The following is a 24,012-nucleotide window of genomic DNA, read 5'->3' on the forward strand; positions in this document are numbered from 1 at the left end:
TCTGCTAAGCTTGGTAAAATGGAGATCTGGCTGCCTCTGGACAAAGTCTTCAAGAGAGTGGGGAGAAGGGTGGAGGATGAGAGAACATTTTGTGCCTACCCACCCACCCAAAAATGGCTGACTGGCTACACCACTGCTGCAAAGTATTTGTAACCTCTGCTGGTCACTACTTATATTGATGGACTTTTTGGTCAAATCCAATATGGCGATTCTTATGATCTGAGCTAAGGATCAGGCAGGGGTGGCTTTTTCCTATGGCACATAGGTATTAGTTCCGAGTTAGCAAAGGGTGCTTGAACACACCTGAAATTGAGCAAACTTTCACCATCCAAGGGATATTTAGGGTTGAATTCCGCATTCCTATTTGCTTTGGACAGTTGTTCCTATGCTCGTATCTGAGGTCTGAATACAACCTGGTTGGGAAACACTATGCTATGCTGAGGAACTATTCATATTTTAAGATCTTAGTTTTAATAGAAAAATTGTGTTTAACAGCTATGATTGGAGGTTATCAGTATTACTAAATAGTTCTTCATCTTAGTCTCTGTTGTTCATCATTTGCTACATTTTCCCATACTGTTTCTTACATGGTGAGATGACTTCCATAACAGTAAAGAAAAGGTATCTCGCCATAGATCACAATAAAATGCCATAAACCCAGTACAGTCAAGATTCCTAAAAAGAGCTTTAAGATCACAATAAAATGCCATAAACCCAGTACAGTTAAAATTCCTAAAAAGAGCTTTAAAACCACACAATTTTTAATTATTGTTGGCATTCTTCACTGGACAGTATTAAAGGCTCTCCCACTCCCAATGCAACATGTATAGAAGGATTAGCTCAAGAAGTTGGGGCAAACGAGACAATTGGCCAAGGCCTCAGCAAAAGTGAGTAAAATCCAGATCTACTGGATCTAAGTTATTCCACCTTATGATGCAGATCCTCTAGATCCGGATTTTATCCACTCCCACAAAAAAAAAAATATATATATAAATATAAATAGTTGATCCAAGATACATATCCAACAGATCGGCAAAAATCAGCAAATTCGGCAACTTAGCCTGAGCAGTGAAAACACCCTCCTCCCCGGTAGGTAATCCAGGATCTTATTTAAGGTAGAAATCGGGCGATCCGGTCTTTGACTACCCCCCCCCCCCCCCCCCCGGCTCTTAGTAAAGCAGACTATCACAGAGGCAGAACTTCAAAGCATCCGGCACTGCTTGAGCTCAGCCCACACCCTAGTTTTTGCTCCAAGCCCTAATCTGTCTAACTCCGGCTTGTTAAGGAGAAGCGGGTCTGGGGCAGCAGACTCTCCATCTCCCTCTTGGCTAGCGAGGGGGCCATACCTGAGCAGATCACAGCTAAGCTGGTTTGCTAACATTTCCTTTAGTCTCTGCCGTTCTACAACATCTTTCTCCTGGACTCCTCGCAGCACTCCCTGGCCCGGCGTCTTCTGACCCGAGGTAGCCATCTTCCAGAAATGTACCTTCTTCCCTCCTCCAGAAGCAGGGAGGACCAAAGTGAAAAAAAGCGTCCTGGGCACGAAAGTGACGAGCAGGTCTCGCCACCTCTCATCCTCTCTCTAACGTGCTCCCGGACAAAACAGCCAACTATAACAGCCGGCGCCCTCCCGCAGTCTCTAGCGGCGGACCCTTGCCGACATTGCCCACCGGGACCGGCCAGGGCCTCGGTTGCCAGGAAGGGGGTGCGCGTGGCACCTCCCCCAAACAAGGAACACGCCGGCTTTCTGACGTCACCGCCCTGAAACCGTTCAGCGAAGCGGGCCTCCCAATCCCCGCCCACCTCGGTGCTCGCTGCATTTGTGATTGGACGCTGCTTCCTGTGCTGTGTTGTAGATAGTCGCCCCGCGAGGGAGGCAGAGCTGCTAAGTTACCCGTTCCAAGAGAGAGCGAGACTTTTTGGGACGGTCCTGGTTTTTAAACTCAAAGCAGTGTAATATTTGTAGCCTGTCCATTGAACAGCCGTAACGCAGGTCAGAAATCCAGGACCGATCAAAAAGTCTCCTTCCTGGAAATTAGCAACTCTCTTAAAAAAAAAAATAATAATAATAAAGAAAATTGGCTGGTTTGCTTGCTTGCTCGCTCTTCAATGCATGGCGGGTGCAATAGGGTTTTGGGGTCACTTTAATTTTCCCTCCAAAAGAGGTCTTTTAACATTACCTGGTTGGTCAGGATAGCCCTCCTCTGTTCTGGAAACTGCAAGAGTACAAACAAATCAAAATGCAGTATACTTTAGCAGAGTCACATACCCAGAACAATTGCTTTCGCCCACTACTTATGAGGAATTTAGGAAAGTCTGAAAACACACCTGTTCCTAAAGTATCTAGACAACTGATCCTCTCTTCTCTCTCCCCTCTATAGCGATTAACTTGTTCTATTGATCACTCTCTCCTCAAACATGGATTTCCTGTCCTATTAACCCTCTTTCTTCCTCCCCTCTTAAAGTCAATCAATTTGTACCTTTGCTTAATCTTTGTAAACCGCATAGAACTTCACGGTATTGCGGTATATAAGCTGTTGTTATTATTATTATTAATAAAAAATAGGTTCGATAAAATAGACTCAAATCTCAGGGTAAAATGTTTCCCAATGTCTTAGTCTAATATACTGTGATATATGTGAGACTCACTTCTAACCCACGGTTTCTCCGATTAAATGCTAATGTTCATTTCAACACTTGCACTGTGCCAAAGAGAGCCTGCTTCTTATACATAAGGTGTAATAGAGGCAAATGAGTGGATTTGTCAGGTAAAAGACCTGTGGTGGGGGATGCTAGTGCTGGGAATTTAAATACTTATCTATCCACAGTGGAAGAAAGGAAATTGGGCAGACTGAATAGGCCAATCTAATCTTTTTCTTCTTTAATGTACTGTGTTAATCAGGAAACCAGAACAAATGCGATCTAATTACTAATAACTGAGGTTAACAGTAAAATAATACATATTAATGGTAACCCAATACAATTAAGAACTTATGACAGTTTCTGTAAAGACCTGCTTGCAAGATATCTCATTCATACTAACAGGTGTTTTTTTTTTTTTTTTTTTTTAAAAGACTTTAAAATGTATTTGTCTGCAAGATATCTCTTTCACTCTAACAGATGAGCAGATTTTCTCTGGATTTTATGTTTTGGATTTAATGTAAAATTTTTATGTTTTGATATTAATGTAAGATTGTAATTCCTGGAGATGGCCATCCTCTTATTAATTTGGAAATCACCTTGGACTCCTATTGGGGTATATTAGTGATTCATAAATATTTATATAATTTAATAACGTCCACTCTAAAGGGCCCCTTTTACAAAGCCATGGCAAATGTGACACAGCTCCCAGGAATTGAATGGGCTGCGTCACATTTGCCGAGCAGGAATAACTACCACAGCTTTGTAAAAAAGGCCCTATGCCCCCCCCCCTTTTTTTTAATTTTTTTTTACAAAACTGCAGAAATGGTTTTTAGTGCCGTCTGGTGTGCTGAATGCTCTGCGCTGCTCCTGACGCTCATAGGAACTCTATGAGTGTCGGAAGCAGCACAGAGCATTCAGTGCACTAGCCAGATCTAAAAACCATTTTCACAGATTTGTAAAAAAAATTTAAAAAAAGGGGGAGGGTATAAGTTTTCAGCAGAAAATGTATCTTAATTTAGGAGGTTAAAAGTTATGTTTATAGATTTAAGACTGCATACATTTGCTTTAGATCTATGAGTCTAGTACAATTAATGCTAAGATTACAATTATTTTTCCCACCCTAAATTTGCCCCTGCTGTCACCCACTTTTTATGCTCCTAAATGTAAGAGTTTAGTGAAAAATTGAGAATAAATTTGGGCATTCAATCATAGTAATTTTTCAAAAAGGACAATTTAAAAACAGAACTGTCAAAATTATCAGCATAAATCATTTGAATATCAGGCCTTCTGCATATAAAACTGACAACGCACCTGCTTACCTAAAGCTGGATGCTCTAAAGGAAATCTGGCTAATGTATACAATGTGATGAGACACACTTTGGGGAAACTTTGATAATGTTGATGCACAAAATATGTGTTCATTTTAACATTTCTGTGAGCAGTATATGGCTAAAGTGGAGTAATGCAATCAGTTACTGCATGCTGTGACCAGAGGGATTTTTCTACTACAGTATTGCCTCCTGCTTGTTGAAATTCAGGAATAGACTGACAAGTTAATTTCAGAGTTCAGGTGTAGATGAATGCCCTAAAATAATGTGGCAGTGTTTCAGTGAGGAGGGAGATGCTTTACTTTTTCCCTACTACCTATGGAAGTATTAGGGTTTCCATGGTGACAAGCAGTGGTGTAACTAGAACTGAATGGGCCTGGATGTGCCTAAAACACCATCTCTCCCAATGTATTTATTTATTTATTCAGTTTTCTATATCGTTCTCTCAAGGGAGCTCAGAATGGTTTACATGAATTTATTCAGGTACTCAAGCAATTTTCCCTGTGTGTCTCAGTGGGCTCAAAATCTCTAATGTACCTAGGACAATGGGGGGATTAAGTGACTTGCCCAGGGTCACAAGAAGTTGCGTGAGTTTGAACCCACAAACTCATGGTAGTGGAGATCAGGGCCCTTCCAGGGCTCCAGTAACCAAACCCTGCAAAATACAAACAAATCCCATACCTGTATAGACAATCTGTCATATAATAAAATATCATTAATATCCAGGACTCAAATAGCAACAATCCTACCTAGGCTTTTTCTTTGTTTTATGGAGTTATTTTTCTGCTTTTTTTAAATGTATTTTTATGTAAACCTCTGAGAACTGATATTAGCTTCAGCAGGATATCAAATTTTAACAAACATACATACCTATAAAAAGGCAGCACCCTAGAATTTATGTATCCTATATAACAAAACCCTAGCCGTGCATGCGCACTCCCACCTGCGTGTTTCATTTTCCCTGTTCCGTGAGATGTAGGTCCATGGTGGCAGGAGTGCGCATGCGCGGGTCCCCAGTCTTACCGCACCTATCTACACTCGCCGGCAGGACTGGCCACCAGCGCTGGATTCCCTACTCTGTTAAAAGTAAGTTCTTCGCCTTGCCGCCCCCCTTCCCTTCCTGCGGTCCTGACTCCAATCCTGTCAACTCCAGCAGCGTCTGCATCACTCTACACACGCTGCTTCGGGGCCGTAGAAGGCCCTGAAGCAGCGTGTGTACAGTGCTGCAGACGCTGCTGGAGTCGGTAGGTTTGGAGTCAGGACCGCGGGAAGGGAAGGGGGGGCGGCGGCGGCAAGGGACTATGAGAGCCGACCAGACTTCTAGCATCCATTAATGTAACGGGCTAAAATGCTAGTTTATTTTATTATTTATATACCACCTATATCCTAAGTGATTTACATTCAGGTACTTTATCAGATTTCCCTATCTGTCCCAGTGGACTCCTGCTGGTAATACAGAACAACTCACACTGCTACAGAAACTAAACACTAACGCAATATCTCAGAGAAACTACATTCCGTGTCATCAACAGCAGATGAATCCAGCCTAGTAGGATTATGTCCATTAACCAGCAGGTGGAGATAGAGAGCACGGAGTTGTCCTCAGGTATATCTTGGATGCATAGCCTCCTGGCCAACCAGTATACTCTATCCCCAGCAGGCTGATGAATGGGTTCCTCACAGCTCCTGGATTCTGCGGTGGATTTCCAGCCAGGCTTGGCTGCAGCTACCAGCTTCAGTTTCCTGGATCAGAAAAGAGAAATATTCCTGTGGCTTAGGCCTCAGATGAGAAATATTTCTGTGGCTTAGGCCTCAGATGAGAAGTATTCTTGTGGCTTAGGCTTCAGTTGAGAAATATTCCTGTGGCTTAGACCTCAAATGAGAAGTATTCTTGTGGCTCAGGCCTCAGTTGAGAAATATTCCTGTGGCTTAGGCCTCAAATGAGAAGTACTCTTGTGGCTCAGGCCTCAGTTGAGAAATATTCCCGTAGCTCAGGCCTCAGTTGAGAAATATTCCCGTGGCTCAGGCCTGTTGAGAAATATTCCTGTGGCTTGTGGAAGAGCATTTGTGCTCTACAAGGAGTCATTGTAGGAACCTATTTTATAAAGGCACAAATGTGCATAAAATATGTACCTTTCTAGACTTTTTTTTTAAATTCTTTATTCATTTTTTAATCTTACAACAAGTGTACAAATAATAAAACATTTAAAATTAAATACATCACTTGAATTTCTTTTTAGTATAACATCAAATAAATAAATTTATTCCCTTCCCACCTTTCCTTTAGCATTCAATCAAAAATGTACAAATATAAATGTTCTTTACTATTGATTAAACCTATAGTAAAACTTTAATTAATCTTCCTCCCCCCATTTGCAAATATACTTTCAATAGAAAATGGTGTCTACTCATTACAGTAAGTCAATGGCCCCCAGATCTTTTAAAATTTATTATAATACCCTTTTTGAATAGCAATTATGCTTTCCATTTTATAAATGTGACATAACGAATTCCACCAGAAGGAATAATTTAATCTACTGCAGTTTTTCCAATTACTTGTGATATTTTGAATGGCCACCCCTGTCATAATCAATAAATGTTTATTGTTGTTTGATGAAATCTGACTTTTTGTTCTCATTGATGTACCGAATAGAATCGTATCATATGATAATGCTACATAATTCTCTAATAAACAATTAATTTGGGACCAAACTGATTTCCAAAAGGCCATGATAAAGGGACAATAGAATAATAAATGATCTAGAGTCCCTGCTTCAAGTTTACAATGCCAGCATCTATTAGACTTAGAGCTGTCTAACTTTTGTAATCGAACTGGGGTCCAAAATGTTCTATGCAACAGAAAGAACCAAGTTTGTCTCATAGATGCAGACACTGTACACCTCATCTTCCAAGACCAAATTCGTGGCCATTGAGATGCAGAAATTTGATGCTTAATCTCAATGCTCCAAATATCTTTGAGGCCAGTCTTTGATTTTTTATTTATAAATCCTGTTATCAATTTATACCACTGTGCGGTTGGTGTCCCAAGAAATCCGCCTGAAAGCACAAGAATTCTAGACTATATTGATTATTAAGATTCTTCCATTCAGGGAACCCATCCTGAATAGCCTGCTTCAGTTGCAACCATTTAAAACTTTGTGTTTTATTAAGACCATATTTTTGCTGCAACTGTGAGAAATCAAGCAGTTTACCATTTAAAATAACATCATTTAAAACCCGTATGCCTGCAATAATCCAATGCTTCCAGACGACTTTAAATCTGCCAATTTGAATCTTGGAGTTAAGCCATATAGATTGATTTGTTGATTTTAGTATTGGGTTAAGTGTTAAATTACTGACATATCGTAATGTTTTCCACGTGTCCATTAATATTCTATTATCTTTATATAATCTAGGCATCTTAATACTGAGAACATGACATAAATGTAAAGGGAACATGAGTTGCCATTCCAAATATAACCAATCTGGGACATTTTCCATGAGCTCTGGGAGAACCCAATACATACCCTGGCACAGAATATAGGCTTGATGACACCTATAAAAATTTGGGAAATTTACCCCACCCTCCCTAATTAATTTTTGTAGATACTAAAGCAATTCTAGGCCTTTTACCCAGCCAAATAAATTTTGTACGAATACCGTTTAACTTTTTATAAAAGGACCCATGAAAAAAAACTGGTATCATACTCATTTGGTAACAAACCACAGGCAATATCATCATTTTAATAGTTTGAACTCTCCCCCACCAAGAAAGATGCAAAGGATTCCATTGCTCACACATTTCTGTTACTTTTTTTAATAAAAGTTTTTTCATCCTCTTTTACCGTGTTATCAAGTGTATTTTTAATCCAAATACCTAAATATTTTAATCCATCTTCTTTCCATACAAAGGAAAATTAGTCAAATAGTCCTTTAGTACAATGCACATTAAGTGGCAGAATTTCTGATTTACTCCAATTGATCTTATATCCTGAAAATTTTCCAAATTTCTCTATCAATTCAAGCAAGCATGGCATGGAAGTTTCTGGATTCCTCAAATAAACCAGTATATCATCTGCATAGGCAGAGACTTTGTATTCCCAGTCTGTATGAAGAATACCCTGTATCCCTTTTGCTTGTTGAATAGCTAATAACAAGGGTTCTAATACAATATCAAAAAACAAAGGAGATAATGGACAGCCTTGTCTAAGACCCCTCTGCAAGTTAAAACTCTCTGATAAATTATTATTAATATAAAATCTTGCAGTTGGGGAGTTATACGATTGAATCATTTGTATAAATCCAGAACCTATACCAAATCATTCTAGAGCTTGATACATAAAGGTCCATTCCACCCGATCAAAAGCTTTCTCTGCATCCAAGGACATAGAGAAAGCTAGTTCATTCATGGCTTTTGTTAAATTTAACATATGAAAAGCCAACCTGGTATTACTAGAGGAATGCCTCTTTGCAACGAATCCAGTTTGGTGCATATCAGTAATAAAAGGGAGAGACTTAGCCAACCGTAAAGCCAATGTTTTAGCTAAAAGTTTTCCATCTACATTAATTTTCTAGACTTTTCACACAGGCACCTGCTGAGAATAAAGGCCTTTCTGGCTCTGAAGTCTGGAGGCCTTGCATTGGGAGCTTCTTCTGTTTGTTTGTTTTTACGTTCCCTTGCAAGTGTCCTGTGGCTTTTCAGAGGACAAATTTTGTTTCCTTTGACTCTCTCCCCTAGTAACATAGTAAATGATGGCAGATAAAGACCTGAACAGTCCACCTGGAGCAATTATTGTTACATAAAGAAGCATCACAGTCATAGTTTAGTGATTAGGGTCTAAAAGTGTTATGGCAGTAAATATGGTGTATTAAGGCAGAAATCATCCTTCTTTCCCCCTTGATGTGGGCTAGTGTTTAAACTTGAATATTTAAACAAGGATTGTCTCTTATGTATTTAATGTACAATGATGCATATGTATAGCAAAATGATTAGTAGTAGTAGGTTATTTTCTTAAAGGGTCTTTTACTAAGGCGTGCTAAATCGATTAGCGCACACTAAATCGGCTAGCGCGCCTTAGTAAAAGACTCCCTTAGTTTTGATGTATTTCTTTTCTATTTTTTCCTTTTAGGATTTATTTAAGCTGTTTAAAAAAATAAAACAGGATTATACAACTGACTTGTAGTGCCATCCATTCTTTTCTCTTACATGTATCTAGGAATTCTATGAGCGTCGGAGCAGTTACCGTCGTTAAAACCCTTGAGTAAAGGAGGGGGTATATTTTTTGAGGACATGCGAAACTACTTCATCCTTAAAAATGGCTGTAAGAATAACGTAAGCCTTATCCTGTAGTTCTTTGTAACTATACAACATATTCCAGTGGTCTTTACTCCCAGGTCCTAAGGGCCACCAATGGATCAAGAAAACAGGATTTCCCTAATGAATATGCATGAGAATAACGTAATGGAAGTGGTAAGCATACAAATCTCTCTCATGCTTATTCATGTGCACGAGGAACTTGTAACACTGAGCAAGGTTGACCTCAGTTTTGATATTTCTGTCGGTTTTAGCAGTTATGAAGGAATCTTAGCAAAATCTTTTCTATGGAATAGAGTGTTTGGAGCTGTTAATAGTTATATTGGTCGTCTCAGTAACTTTTCTATATACATACAGTACAGTTTGTTATTCAAATGTATGGACCTTCAGACCACCATAAGGGTACATACCCCTGGCCATAAATCTCTTCGTCGGTCCACCTTTTATTAACACATTTGTTTTTTTCTTTTTATCTTATTTTAAATACTTTAAAATTAATGGCACATCAATTAGCTCTAACTTATAGTGATGTTGTCCATTCTTCTCCTCTCCCGACATGCATGTTTCAACAAAGGAAACTTTCTTCAGGGTCGAGGGAAACTACACAGGAGTTAAAACAAATGTGTTAATAAAAGGTGGACCGACGAAGAGATTTATGGCCAGGGGTATGTACCCTTATGGTGGTCTGAAGGTCCATACATTTGAATAACAAACTGTACTGTATGTATATAGAAAAGTTACTGAGACAACCAATATAACTATTAACAGCTCCAAACACTCTATTCCATAGAAAAGATTTTGCTAAGATTCCTTCATAACATACACAAACTATACTGTATGTATATAGAAAAGTTACTGAGACAACCAATATAACTATTTGATTATATTGAAGTCACAACTGAGGCTCTTCCTGTATGATATATGGAGCTGTTAATAGCCATGTGCTTTGTGCTGTAGTTTATGTCCAACTCTTGAGAAAGCTTCAGTGAAACTCAGATCCACATCAAGTTGGTGGACAGTATTTCATGTGTGAATTGATTTTTGACAACGTAAGGATTGTTTGGATACAATTCCAGTGTAATATAAAGTAGATAAATTATGAAAGAGAACCTCAGCTTGATTTAATTGAAAAAGTATTTCAGCCTGAATGGACTGCCACCGCATCATGGTTTTAAAAAAATTCAATATTTTCGTTACAAATTTTAAGGAACATGTGATTGTGACAAAGATTATTTGTATGGTATAAAGTTTGCAATACAACATTCATTTTTAAATTTAGGTGCTGGTACATGCTTTGAAGGCAATTGTAATAAAGTATTGTAAGTTGATTATTAATATTTTGTATTTTATCATGTTACAGAGTTATGTAAAATATGAGAAATAATTAAATTGATATTTGAAAGTATTAGTTATAAGACAGCATTATTGTAAATTTGGGCATGCTTATTCATTATCCTGAAAAGCTGATTCACCAGCAGCCCTAGAGAATTGAAGTGAAGTCCAAGGACATATTCTAAAGTAAGTAAAGAGTTCATGTACTCCATCCTTTGATTCCCAAGCAATTTTGTACCAATTTAAACCTCAAACATATCATGAAACACACAACAGGCAATCTGCAGGAAGTGAAACTGGGCAAACATAACTAATGTTTACTATTCCATTAGCACCCAGTATTCAAACTTCTGAGGGAAAGGTAACTGTAAAATAAAGCAGTAAAGAACAAACCATATCGTGGCTTTAAAAAAATGATATTGCCAGCTTTAATACACTGAGAAGACAGTTATCCAATATATTGTGCTAACTATACTAGAAACATTTAACTAATGTCTTTACAATATTTTTACATTTGACTTTTGCAGTGCGCTGATACATTTTGTAATCAAGAGGTGACAAGACACCATTACTTCAGATTTTACCATACAGTAAGCAAAAAGGGTTAAGATCACATTTTCCCCCTCCCCCACTACCCCCACCAGCGGTACAAAAAATAGCTAGAAACGCCTCTGTCAAAATGGAAAGTTTAGTACACATGACTACAAAACCTCTTCACGTAGCACACCTGTGTAAATTACATTGTAAATTGTACAAGGCACCACACATTGGAATTGTGAGGGATGTAAAAATAATTGGAACAGCTTTTCATGACTTCCCTGTTCTATATATAAAATTATACATATTAAGGCAGGTACCTTTATGTGCAAAGAATAAGTAACACTGATGTTGACACTTTACATTGGTTTCATACTGTTTTCAGTCTGTAATTATGTTGTGACATTCAAAGACAGCACACCAAAATATTTTTCACTTACAAATCCCAGTATTTAACTAAGCATCTGTGTGTGCAGACCAGGTCATTCTCTCTTTCTTTGCCCTTCATCTTTTAGGAACGTCCATATTAATTTGTTTACTATATCAGGTTGATCCTGCTGAAGCCAGTGGCTGGCTGTTGACAAAATCGTTAATCTGAAATGGCTTTTAACGTAGATCCTTGTGATTTCAGCCATCTCCACTTCCATGAATTCATCCTTTTCTCCCCATAATAGCAGTGTGGGCGTTGTCACCTCGTGGCGTTTCAGTGGCAGGCAGCTTCAAAACATAAAGAAGATGGGAAAACTGAACAAGCCAGACTACCAGCTGATTGTTTGGCCTTGGTCACTCATACAAAACACAGAAAGACCCTCATCAAATGCAAACTAAGGGGGAATTCATCAAAGGGCGCTAAAGTGTGTTAGCATGTGCAATTGAGTTGCATATGCAAATGCATTAGCACATGCTAATTGCCCTTTGATGAATTCCCCCCTAAGTGACCATAAACTAACAAAAATATGTATATAAAAATTCAACTGACTCAGCAGGGGGGGCACAATCGCGGGGGTAAGAGGACTTGAGCTCCCTCTTGCCCCGATGTCATCGGGGGGTTCGCGGTTCGACGGGGCAAGAGGGCTTGGGCACCCTCCTGCCTGGATCGTTGTGGAGGGGGGGATTCTGTAACCGGTGTTGTTTTTTACAAACACCGGTTACAAAATCCAGCTTTTAGGTGAAGGACTGGCTCCTCCTTCGCCTAAAAGCCTTTCTGTTGGACGTTTGGGGCTTAGGCGTTTTTTGGTTCATTATGGGCAAAAAGTGTAGACGTAGTTGTGATCTGGGCGTTTAGTAGAGGCAGGGCATAATCAAAACAAGGACGTTTGTTTTGGTTATGGACACTTTCCCTGCTTCTGCTTTCAATGTTTACGGCCTTAAGCCAAAAAAGGACTTAGACGGTTTTTTTGATTATGCCCCTCCACGCCTTCATTTTCAGGTCTCATTCCAGCAGGGTTCTTGGCCAATAGAGCCACATAAGAGCTGGCAGGTATCACATGTCTGGTGTAAGACAGATATTCAATGCAGGTGCCTAGACATGGTGACAGAGTGTTCATCAGAGTAACTGAGGACATCGTCCCAGGGTTGAAAAGATATCTCAACTTCAATACAGGGGAACGAGCAAAGCAGGTAAAGAAAGAAGAAATTTGCCTCAAAATACTCAAATGCAAAAAACAAAATGAGGCAAAAGAGATGTCGTAAATCAACCCAACAGTTACTTTATTAATACAAAACTTAAAAAGACATAAAAGTCTATGGTTGACCAGTCTTTCTGTGAAAGATCCAAGTCTGTAATTGAGGACCTGTCTTTATAAGAAAGCTCCTCTAAAATGTCCCAGACATGGCCCAGCTTTGAATATCCGGGGCTAATTTAGCCAGCAATGGACAACATTAAAAAAAAGACTGACAGATGCTGGCTGAATACTGGCTCCTTACATTTTATCATTATGGCAAAATCTTTTTGTGTCTTCCTGTCACCACACCGGTTCTTTGTTTGCACATAATCACTCTGTTTTGTCATGGATTACTTCATCAGTTTTGGTCTTCTTTTTGCATCATTACCACATGTCTTTGTTCATTCAATGTATTATCACATTAGTTTACTTTAACTGTTCTATTACTATTATCATTATACCAAATGTCCTTTTTATTATGTTTCGATACATTCTTAGCAATGTCTATTTATATTTGTTAGGGCCCCTGAAGAAGGTGTATTTACCGAAACACGGACCGTGTCGGGTCCTTAGGTTTGTTTAAAAGGTGGTAATATTTAACCGCATTGAAATTTGATATAATAAACATAGCCTGCATCTTGTACATTTTGCCTGCAGTTTCCTTTGTTTTCCGTTTGGTTACTCATTTTCACTGCAGCTCTTGTTGGATTTGTTGCTTTGTTTCTTGAATACTGACTGAACAATAACTAAAAATTCCTCTTTCTGGTGCTTAATGGCATCACAAACACAGACTGGCAGAGGACTACTATTACTACAACAAACCACAGCACCCTTCAGACCTCCATCCCTAGACCTGGCCAGGTGGATTGCGTCATGTCTGGAACACAGCCTGTTGTTTGGCTAGCCCCTACATCAGGGCTGCCTGAGTCCGGTCCTCGAGATCTACTGGCAGGCCAGGATTTCAGGATATCCACAATGAATACGTATGAGAGAGATTTGCCTGCACTGCCTTCTTGGTATGCAGATCTCTCTCTCATGCATATTCATTGTGGATATCCTGAAAACCTGGCCTGCCAGTAGATGTCGAGGACCGGACTTGGGCAGCCCTGCCCTACATGCAATCACCTCTATGGCTACCTAGCAGCACTGGTCTGTTACTAGAATACCTGATAGCCTTCAAGAGGAGGAAGGCGTGAACTTATTGATATTTAACTTTTTACCCAATTTCAGCTGAGTATAGGGAAGCAAGGAGGGAGGTGGAATCTCTTAGGACAGGGGTAGGCAATTCCAGTCCTCAAGAGCCGGAGCCAGGTCAGGTTTTCAGGATATCCACAATTAATATGTATGAGATGGATTTGCATGCACTGCCTCCTTGAGATGCAAATCTATCTAATGTAGATATTCTGAAAACCTGACCTGGCTCCGGCTCTCGAGGACTGGAATTGCCTACCCCTGTCTTAGGAGAAGGGTCTGTTTCCTGGGAAGTCTCCTGTCTCACAGTAGGGCTCAAAAACCTACATTTCAGATTAGATGCCACGTTTTGGCATGTTTGGTTTTCTTTTGAAAACTTGCTCTTAAGCTTGTGTGGTAAGTACATGAGTCTTACGAGAGAGTCAGCTAAAATGATTAGGACAATTTAATTGTTTTTATTTTAGCCACATACATTGTTGCTTTTTTGCAATAAAATACTATAATCCTGTAAATGTCTTCACCATGCGACAGTACATATGTGTATGCCATTTGTTCTTGTGAAAAGTCTTTGTGATTCCCAAAATAAACATCTAATTTAAGTGCCTTGGACTTGAATGACTTGTCGCTGAGAAACAAGTAATGCTCTATTGTTTAAGCATATAGTTTACAGAAAGGCTTATAATAATATGCTTGAAATAATAATTAACTACTGTGTTTACTGCAATAAAATGGATTTTTAAAAGGAGATGGAAAACCCAAGAGATTAGATTACCAAAGGAGTCTGGCTTATCAAAGGGTGGTGCATGGTCCAGGGCATATCATTCTATGTAACTAGGGTGACCAGGTTACCCATTCCAAAAGGGAGACTATATGGCCAGTCCTGGATTTTTGTCAACCGTATCCTGGTGCATTATGGGATCTGCAGCACAGATTTTAATGGACTACAAATTCTGTAAACTACTGCTTTGGGATGTAATTTTAAAACCAGGACTGGCTAAAAAGTTTCCCTTCTGGAATAGGTAACCTGGTCACTCTATGTGTAACCCCTTTCCCCACCACTCTCACTAATCCCTCCATCTTCTAAATATCCTAGTGCAATTTCCTACATTATATCCCTGTATCCTGTAGTACCATATTTTTCGCTCCATAAGATGCACTTTTTTTTACACCCAAAAGGGCCCTTTTTATCAAATCGTCATAAAGTATTTAACCACAGGCTGATGAGGTAAATGCTCTGATGCTCATTCAATTCCTATGAACATTGGAGCATTTACCTCACTAGCCCATGGTAGAAAGCTCTACTGCGGTTTGATAAATGGAACCCTTAGTTTGGTGAGTAGACAAAATAACTATATTTTTCAAGTAGGAGACACTTTGTTTAAAAAAACAAAACACAATTTTAGTATGACCGCCAGATCCATCGCCAGATATATCTGCAAACAAGTTAAATGTGGATCACATATTAAAAACAGGACATACCCAAATATTGCAAACATATAGGGGTCCTTTTATCAAGCTGCGGTAGGGGGGTTTAACGTGCGTAATACCGCGCGTTAAACCGCCTGCCGTGCTAGCCGCTAACGCCTTCATTAAGCAGGCGTTAGTTTTTTAGCTGGCTGCAGGGGTTAGCGTGTGATGAAATGTCCGAAGCGCTAACCCCACTAGCGTGGCTTGATAAAAGAATCCCATAGAGCAGTGGTTCCCAAACCTGTCCTGGGGGACCCCCAGCCAGTCAGGTTTTCAAGATATCCCTAATGAATATGCATGAGAGAGATTTGCATACCTGTCACTTCCATTATATGCAAATCTCTCTCATGCATATTCGTTAGGGATATCTTGAAAACCTGACTGGATGGGGGTCCCCCAGGACAGGTTTGGGAACCACTGCCATAGAGTAATTCAAAAATTCAACAATGTATCATACAATTCAAGGGACAATTTTAATAAATAAAAAAAATTTTAAAGAATTTCCTAAAAATTTTATAGTCTGCTAGAACTGTCAGATGAGAAGGCAAGGATCTCCACCCTTGAACAGCCTGAAAAGCAAAGGAAAAATTAAGTAATCTTCTCAATTGTTGCTTTTTAAAGGCAGGAAAGTAAAAAGGGCAATTACACTGTAACCTTTATGCTCCTATGGTAGGTGAAAAAACCACAAGGTCACACACATAAATCGGGGCTGCCCATGCAAAATCTTAAAAAAAACCCAATAAAACAAACAAAATCTGTGCCTTAACTGGAGGCTAATGCAAATGCCTATAATAAACTAAACTAAACTAAACCTTAGGTTTGTATACTGCACCATCTCCACAGCCGTAGAGCTCGGTACGGTTTACAGGAATTGAGATGAAAAAGGAACTTCAAGGAAAGGATGAGGATAGGAGGAAAGAAGAGAGTTTAGAGGACTAAGATATCAAAGGACTAGGATATCAAAGGAGGAGAGAGTGTTACATTTTTGAGAAAAGCCAGGTTTTCAGATGTTTACGGAAAAGTTGGAGAGAGCTCAGGTTCCGAAGAGGGGAGGTAAGATTGTTCCAGAGCTCGGTGAATCTGAAGGGGAGGGAAGTCCCCAGCTTTCCTGGGTGGGAAATGCCTTTTGATGAAGGGAAGGATAGTTATGAGAAATAATGATCAGTTATGAGAAATAATGATAGTTATGAGATAATAATGAGAAACATGGTCAGACTGAGTGAGGGAATATCAGCTGGACAGCGGTATTCTGAAATGTCTGGAGCTTTCGCAAAGTCTGCTTTAGACATTCCAAATACATCCCAGGCATTGCAATAATCTAACTGAGACAGTAAGAATTCTGTGATCGTTGGAGCTTTTACCACCATGAACTTTGATAAAAAAAACCCCAACCTAACGCAGTTTGATAAAAGGGGAAGGGGGTGTATGTTTGTCTAATAAGGACCCCACTACCATCTCCTTATTATGGCCAGATCAGAAACAGTTGCGAAAGATGTAAAATTTCAAACTGGTCCAGCAAAGTTGACAGTTGAGAGGCCACCAATCCCTCCATGATCTTAATAAAAAATGGAATTTAAGCTATAGGACGATAATTCCTAGGCTGTAATAAGAACTCCTTTGGATTTTTCACAATAGAAATCAAGGCAATATTGCCCTCATTGACTGAGAAAACCCCAGCCGACAGACAATAATTAATCCACTCCAAAAGTAACTGCTTAAATTCAATGAGTGCAGTCTGCATAACATATGGAAGATAACTATCCTTCAAGCAACAAAAAAGAAACATACTGTATTTAGAAAAAAAGAAATTCAAATCAGACTACTGAACTGGAAGAAAAGCAGACCAAAGTCTGTCCATTTTTATCACAGATATATGATCTTCCAGTCCATCTGACTGAAATTCCCTAGAAGAAGTAAACTGACAACTCAGTGACAGGATTTTACCCTCAAAATAATTCACTAACTTTATGAGCACTAGGACTATAATTATCCAAAGATGGAGGTAACTCTTGAACAGTAGTTAATTGAAAGAATAAATGAAATAATCTCTTAGTATTCAAAGAGTTAATACCTACTAAAACTTTGAATAATATTCCCTCCTTGCTTCCCTACGTTTCAGTTTATAACTAGAGATGGACCTCCACGGAGATATTTTATTCTGTTCTATCTTTCAACCAATGACACTCTAGCTGGTGTCAGGCCTACTTCAATGCTAAGAGATCCTCGTTAAACTAACTATTACTAGGCCTGTCTTGTTTCACCTTATTATATTTAGGAGCTAAACTATCTAAAACTTGAGCGCCCTTCAAAGTCCAATTCAGAAGGAAGAAAAATCAGTGGACATATCAGCCAGAGAAGGAGAGGGGAAAAATGATCGATACAATGAGCATGGTGAAGAAATTTTACTGCTATAGACTGGAAAAGCAGAAGAAACTTCTCCGAGGAGACTAGATAAAACGACAAGCGTACAGGGAACTGCAGTAATTGAGGGGAGAAATGACCAGGGTGAGGAGCTAAGAGTGTACGAGAGGAAGAAAAAAGAGGAGCGCAAAACTGCATCAGTTTGAGGCTTGAATGTGAGCTTAATGTCAAATATGATATCTAGGATATTTATCGCATCTTTAAAAGGAAGGGACTGGCTATCAATATAGGGTGGGGGAAAAAGGGTAGTGTAGGGGTTAGGGAAAATAACGGCCTTGCATTCAGCGCTATTTAGAAAGAATAGATTATCTTTAAGCCAACTTGAAACATGGGTGAGACAGGAATTGAGAGAGTTAAAAGAAACGGAGGAATCAGACATGCAACAGAGAATTTGGATATCACTGGCGCAGCTCAACAGTGTGCAACCCTGTTCTTGGATAATGGTGAGCAGTGGGGTGAGAATGGAACCCTGGAGGACACCAGATTGCAAATTAGGGACTGAAAAAAAGGAATAAGCATGTGCAAGCTGAAAGGTGCGTTCAGACAGATAGCTAAAGAACCAGGACAAGACAGTTCCAGAGATACCTAAGGATTGAAGACAGTGAAGGAGCAAAGAATAATCAACAAGGTCAAAAGCAGAAGAGAGGTCAAGCAATCCCACAAGTACGGAGGTGTAAGAATGGATAATGTGAAATGCTAAGAAGAGGGATTTTGTACTAAGGCTTCAAAACCAATTGGATGTATGGGTCTTATAGAACCAAATTCATCAGTTTCACTAGTCAATGCTGCCAGGTATATATTAAATAATACAATTTAAAACACTAAATAAATCTCACAGGTATTAATGTTTTGTGGTGTGTTCATCACTTAATACCGAAAAAGGTAACTGACCTACTTTTTAAATAATTTGTTTGTGTGTGTTAGCTATTATTCAGTTTATTACATATCCATAAAGGATGAAGGATACATAGACAAAGCTTTCATGCCATTCTTAGGAGGTAAAAACTGGGCATGCTTGGGATTGATATGGAGGGACCCCCTGGTAGCAAAGGGATTGAAAGTCTGAGTAAATAACATGGAGGTGGGCAGAGGGAGGGTGTGTGTATCTTCTGTCATCATTAACTTTGTCACTATACTATAAGGAGCCATTGCTTTACTTGAGTTCCTCTAAATAACTTTGCTTACAGAGTGATGTGTTCAGTCTGCTGAGTCTCTAGGATGTGATCTAATATCACACAGAGTGAGGATGTTCACACAACTGACCTGAAAAGGTTTCTGTAGTGATTAATAGGACCAGTGAGCGCTCCAGGCTGGGAAAAGATGTAGAGATAGGCTTCTATATCCTCTTCTGTTAATCTACAATCATTCCTTCCAATCCCGCTGGCATGGCTGATTAACAGATTTTTAAGAAACTGAAGAAAAATGAAAGAAACGCCTAACATGTTAGCAACTGAAGTGAACGAACATCAAAATGCACTTTGGGCTCCTTTTACTAAGGTGCGCTAGTGTTTTTAGCGCACGCTAACCCCGTGCTACGCATCAAGAACTAACGCCAGCTCAATGCTAAAACCGTTAGCGCAGCTTAGTAAAAGGAGCCTTTTGTTCTCTGAAGTATGAAATGGTTATTTTTAAAGTCTTTGGAATGAAAACTGGGTTCATTCTGTAAAGAATTCTTAGATATCTGCATAGGCTACACTAATGACTATCATACCACAGAATGCACTATTTTGTGGATCACCCTTTTACATTTGACATCAATAATGCACTTTGAAAATAGCATAAGTTAAAAGAACCCACATCTTCTCTTCCTGCAGGTGTGTGGCTTTAAAAATCCGAAACTACTCTCAATGTTTACTCTCCTACTTCAACCCTACTCCAAGAATGCCTTCAATACAATGTGGACAAAAGTATGTGTGTTATGAAACTACACCCATACTTTTAACCTGCATACAGGACAGGCAATTATTTTTTACACAGATAGAATACTTTTTATTTTGCACATCTCTCTCTGGAAATTGCCCTCTTTGTTAGCAGTAGCTTATTCATATGATGGCTTTGTTCAAAACATCTTACAAACCAAACAAACTAGTTCCAAGTGAACTAGAAGCCCAATGGAGCAAGAAGGAGGCTCTGAGGCCTGTCTTCTCTCCTAAAAGAGCAAATAGCTGGCAAGGCAGCATTGGGAGATCCACTCTGCAAACCTTACATTGTCTAGCAAAAGAGAAACTTATAAGGATGCTATCTGTATGACTGCGCTTTGGTAAATAAGCCTTAACTGCTGACTCAATTGTTTATAGACTGTATTAGTTATTTTATTAGAAATGATTTGTATATGTGTACAAATGTATATGTGTTTGTACTGTATAGTGTGTATGATTTTTCACCCTGAAATTATGGGTTCAAATTCCACACTGCTCCTTGTGACCCTGGGCAAGTCACTCAATCCTCCATTGCTCCAGGCACATTAGACAGATTGTGAGCCCACTGGGACAGATAGGGGAAATGCTTCAGTACATGGTTGTAAACCGCTTTGATAACTTTAATAGGTGGTATATAAATACCTAAAATAAATAAATAAATAAATAAGACATAATAGCTTCCATCAGTGATACATTAATTATGGAAAGCAAGCACCCTACTTTAGCTCACCTTGAAATCATGCACTGTAAGCATGAATTCCGGAAGCCAAGACATTTGGAAAAAGAAGTAGTGAGCAGACTTGATCAGTTGTGAAGGGTGCTGAAGAACATATTCTGAAAGAGAAATCCCCGTGAATTGAAAATGAAGTTGATGGCTTGAAAAAAACAAAAACAACAAACCTATCAGTACCTTAAAATATGCAGCTGATAATTACCCATATTTTACAACTGCAAACATCATAAGGTCACTTTTTTTTTTTTTTAAGTATATATTTTATTGCATTTTCAAGAATAAACAAAAGACTCAAATATACACGGTGTTCAACAAAATAAGTGGATACTAAAGCACATCCCAATTTCACCGTATACATGAGCCTTCCCCCCCACCCCAATCCCACTCCCAACCCCCCAGTCATAAGGTCACTTTAAAGTCTATAAAATGAATGTGAACATATATATAAGAAGGGAATCTTAGGATATGACTTTCTTCCAGTTAGAAGGGAATCTTAGGATATGACTTTCTTCCAGTTTTTATTGAAGTACAGTATTCACAACGGTTCTTTTAGGAAAGCATACAATGTGTCATCCTATGTATGTATATGCCTTCCTAAAAGATCCTTTGAAATGCTGTCCTTCCTTATTTTCAGGAAACTTGTCTGCAATTTGCTTATTGCAGGAGTAGAACTGTTCCAAAGAAAATATTTTACTATTTGGCAGAATACAAATAATGAAAAATATTATTTGCTTTAACAAAACAAACAATAAAAGTCGTAATGTGAAATCATAGATCAACAGCCTCTTTCACAAAGCTGCGCTGTGCTGCGCTAACAGCCCCGAAGCCCATAGAGATTTAAAGGGCTTCGGGGCTGTTGCCACGCGGCTTTGTAAAAGAGGCCGCAAGTGTTTATTTTAGTAGGATTTAACATAGTGGAGTCTTAGATTATTCACATTTAAATTTAAATCACTATTCGGCCAAACACAAATAATGTATTCAGGATATCTATTTATTTAAACTATTTCCAACTTGCACAATCCCTATTATTCTTGGTGGCTTACATGTAAAAACATCCATAATAAAATCTTGAACAATACAAAAACAAGTACAATAATGAATATTCGATAGAGCCCTAATTTGAGTTGCCTTTCATTAAAGATTCTCTGCAAACCATTAGGGCATCAGAAATTAGTTGAATACTATGGGGCTCATTTTCAAAATGGTGGCATAAACCGGAACTTCGATGTAATCAAAACATCCAAGTGGCTATTTTCAAAACTAACCTTCTCGATGTCTTTCTGGTCGTTTTGTCTCCAGTGTGTCTAAATCTTAATGGGGCATGTTAGAGGCGTGTTTTGGGCAGGCTTAATACTTGGAATGTTCAAACCTTTATCAAAACGTCAAGGAAGACATTTAGACATTTGGGGCTAGACCTGTTTTAAAAACGAATAAGGGTTAAAAAGGTGCCCAAACTGACCAGATAACCATTGGAGGGATTAAGCATGACCTCCCCTTACTCTCCCAGTGGTCACTGACCCACTCCTACCACCCAAAGAAATGAAAGAAATAGTACATTCTAGCCTGTATTACAGCTTCAGATGGCCACACAGAGACAGCTCAGCAGATCAGAGTGGCACTCTAAGGGGTACTGTAGAGAATGTCACATTAAAAAGTCTCAGGTACACATGTCACTATATTTTGCTTATATTGTATGATGAGCCCTCCAAAACCCACCCAAAACCTGCTGTACCTACATAAAGATGACACCTGCAGGCATAAGAGTTATTGTTGTGGTGTACAGGTGGGTACATAGAAATACAGAAACATGGCAGCAGATAAAGCCCAAATGGCCCAACCGCAGCATCCATTACCTCCTCCTCTCCATAATAGATCCCACGAGTAAGTTTTGGGTGGATTTTGGAGGGCTCACTATACAATATAAGCAGGTTATGATGACATGTGTACCCTGAACTTTTTAATGTGACGTTCTGTTCAGCAGTCTTTGTGGTCAGTTTGCTAAGAATGCTGGCTTCTTGGATGTTCCAATGGCTTGTTTTTGTGCATTTTTCATTTGGATGTTTTCGGCCAATAAAGATAGATGCACTAAAGGCCAAAATGTCTAGATAGGTCATTTAAAAAAAAAGATAGACGTCATATGGTTTCAAAAATGGACATTTTCTTTACTGGATTTCTGGACATCTTTCCCATAACATCCAAACTCAGACTTAGACATCCTATTGAAAATGCCCCTCTATGTATATGAAACATGCAGTATTTATTATATTGCTTTACAGATTTTATTGAAAGATATACACTGGAAGAACTACTAGACCATTTTGTATTTAGACTGTTTGAATATCCTTAAAACTAAGAAGAAAATTGCCCTACTTGTTGCCCATTGCTTGGAATATGGACATGTTAGTGCCAGCCCTCCCACCTAGGGTAGCAGCATTTGGAGTAGTGGTGGTTGGCAAGTAGCACTTCCACTCCTCTTCCCCATCCCTCCGCTCCATGTCCAGCATTCCCCCAACCCGCCCTCCCACTGCTGCCCAACATGTTCCCTATCCCAAGTAGGCCTCCACTAATGTGCTGCTACGTCCTGCTCTCTCTGCAACAGAAAGTGTCAGAGACAGAGGGATATGGAAGTGCATGAAGCTGTGTTTAAAGACTCTGCACCAGTGTTGTGTCTATTTACGACACAGGCTGGAAAGCAGGCAGGGCAGTAATGGCAAGGTAGAGAGGGAAAATGCTGGATATAAGAACATAAGAAGAGTAAGAACATAATATAATATAAGAATAGTAAGAGAGTGCAAAGGTCACTTTTGCTGTGGCTTTAGTAAAAGGAACTCTATGTGAGCCATCATGATAGGAAATACTGGATAGTTATGCAGGATATCTGGCATTTTCAATTGTTTGTCATGTTATGAAGAATACAGGCACTTTTTTTTATTTTGTAAATACTAACCTGTAAACACAGTTGGATGTGGAAAATTTAAAATAATAAGTTTTGTCACTATTTCTGGATAGCAAATAGCAATCAGCCAAGATATCATTCCACCCCAGTCATGGCCAGTAAGAATACACTTACTGTATCCTGTAACAGAAAAAGAAATTACAGTAGTAGTATTGTAAAAAAAAAAAAAAAAAAATGCCCCAGCACCTGAAACTTCCACAGTACTTCTTACAAGGTAATGTGTCACATAACGCCAGGACACTGCTGCAGAGATGAAAAATAAGTACATGCATTGTTGATCCCTGTGTATAGAAAGGGTGGAAAACTTTCAGGCAATTTACCCAGATAAAAAATGATTTATTTTGATAAACAGTAAAACTCCCCTACCAAAAGACAAATGACATCGCACACTTGAACATCTCAAGTATTACTGCTGTCAAAATAATACTGTCATTCCATGATGCGCATTAAGCACAGAGGGCTGGATTATGTAATTGGTGCCTAAAGAGATAGGTGCCTTTCGCATGT

The 24,012-nt window shown here is 39.0% G+C and overlaps 2 protein-coding genes across 3 annotated transcripts in view; both read right to left on the minus strand.

Moving 5' to 3' along the window:
- BTBD8 (BTB domain containing 8) overlaps positions 1–1,778 on the minus strand; it is a 125,394-nt gene extending 123,616 nt beyond the window's left edge. For both annotated transcript variants that reach the window (XM_033916572.1, XM_033916571.1), the window contains exon 1: positions 1,347–1,778. In XM_033916572.1, the coding sequence (XP_033772463.1) occupies positions 1,347–1,471 (125 nt within the window). In that variant the 5' untranslated portion in view covers positions 1,472–1,778. The remainder of the gene's footprint in view (positions 1–1,346) is intronic.
- Positions 1,779–11,014: 9,236 nt separating this feature from the next.
- Positions 11,015–24,012, minus strand: part of EPHX4 (epoxide hydrolase 4) — a 34,261-nt gene continuing 21,263 nt past the window's right edge. Inside the window, exons 4-7 of the mRNA XM_033915270.1 lie at positions 23,497–23,625; positions 20,547–20,650; positions 19,161–19,309; positions 11,015–11,871 (exon numbers count right to left, since the gene is read on the minus strand). Coding sequence (XP_033771161.1) covers positions 11,637–11,871; positions 19,161–19,309; positions 20,547–20,650; positions 23,497–23,625 — 617 coding nt within the window. The 3' untranslated portion in view covers positions 11,015–11,636. The remainder of the gene's footprint in view (positions 11,872–19,160; positions 19,310–20,546; positions 20,651–23,496; positions 23,626–24,012) is intronic.

Source organism: Geotrypetes seraphini, chromosome 12, assembly GCF_902459505.1.
Source record: "Geotrypetes seraphini chromosome 12, aGeoSer1.1, whole genome shotgun sequence".
Lineage (NCBI taxonomy): Eukaryota > Metazoa > Chordata > Amphibia > Gymnophiona > Dermophiidae > Geotrypetes > Geotrypetes seraphini.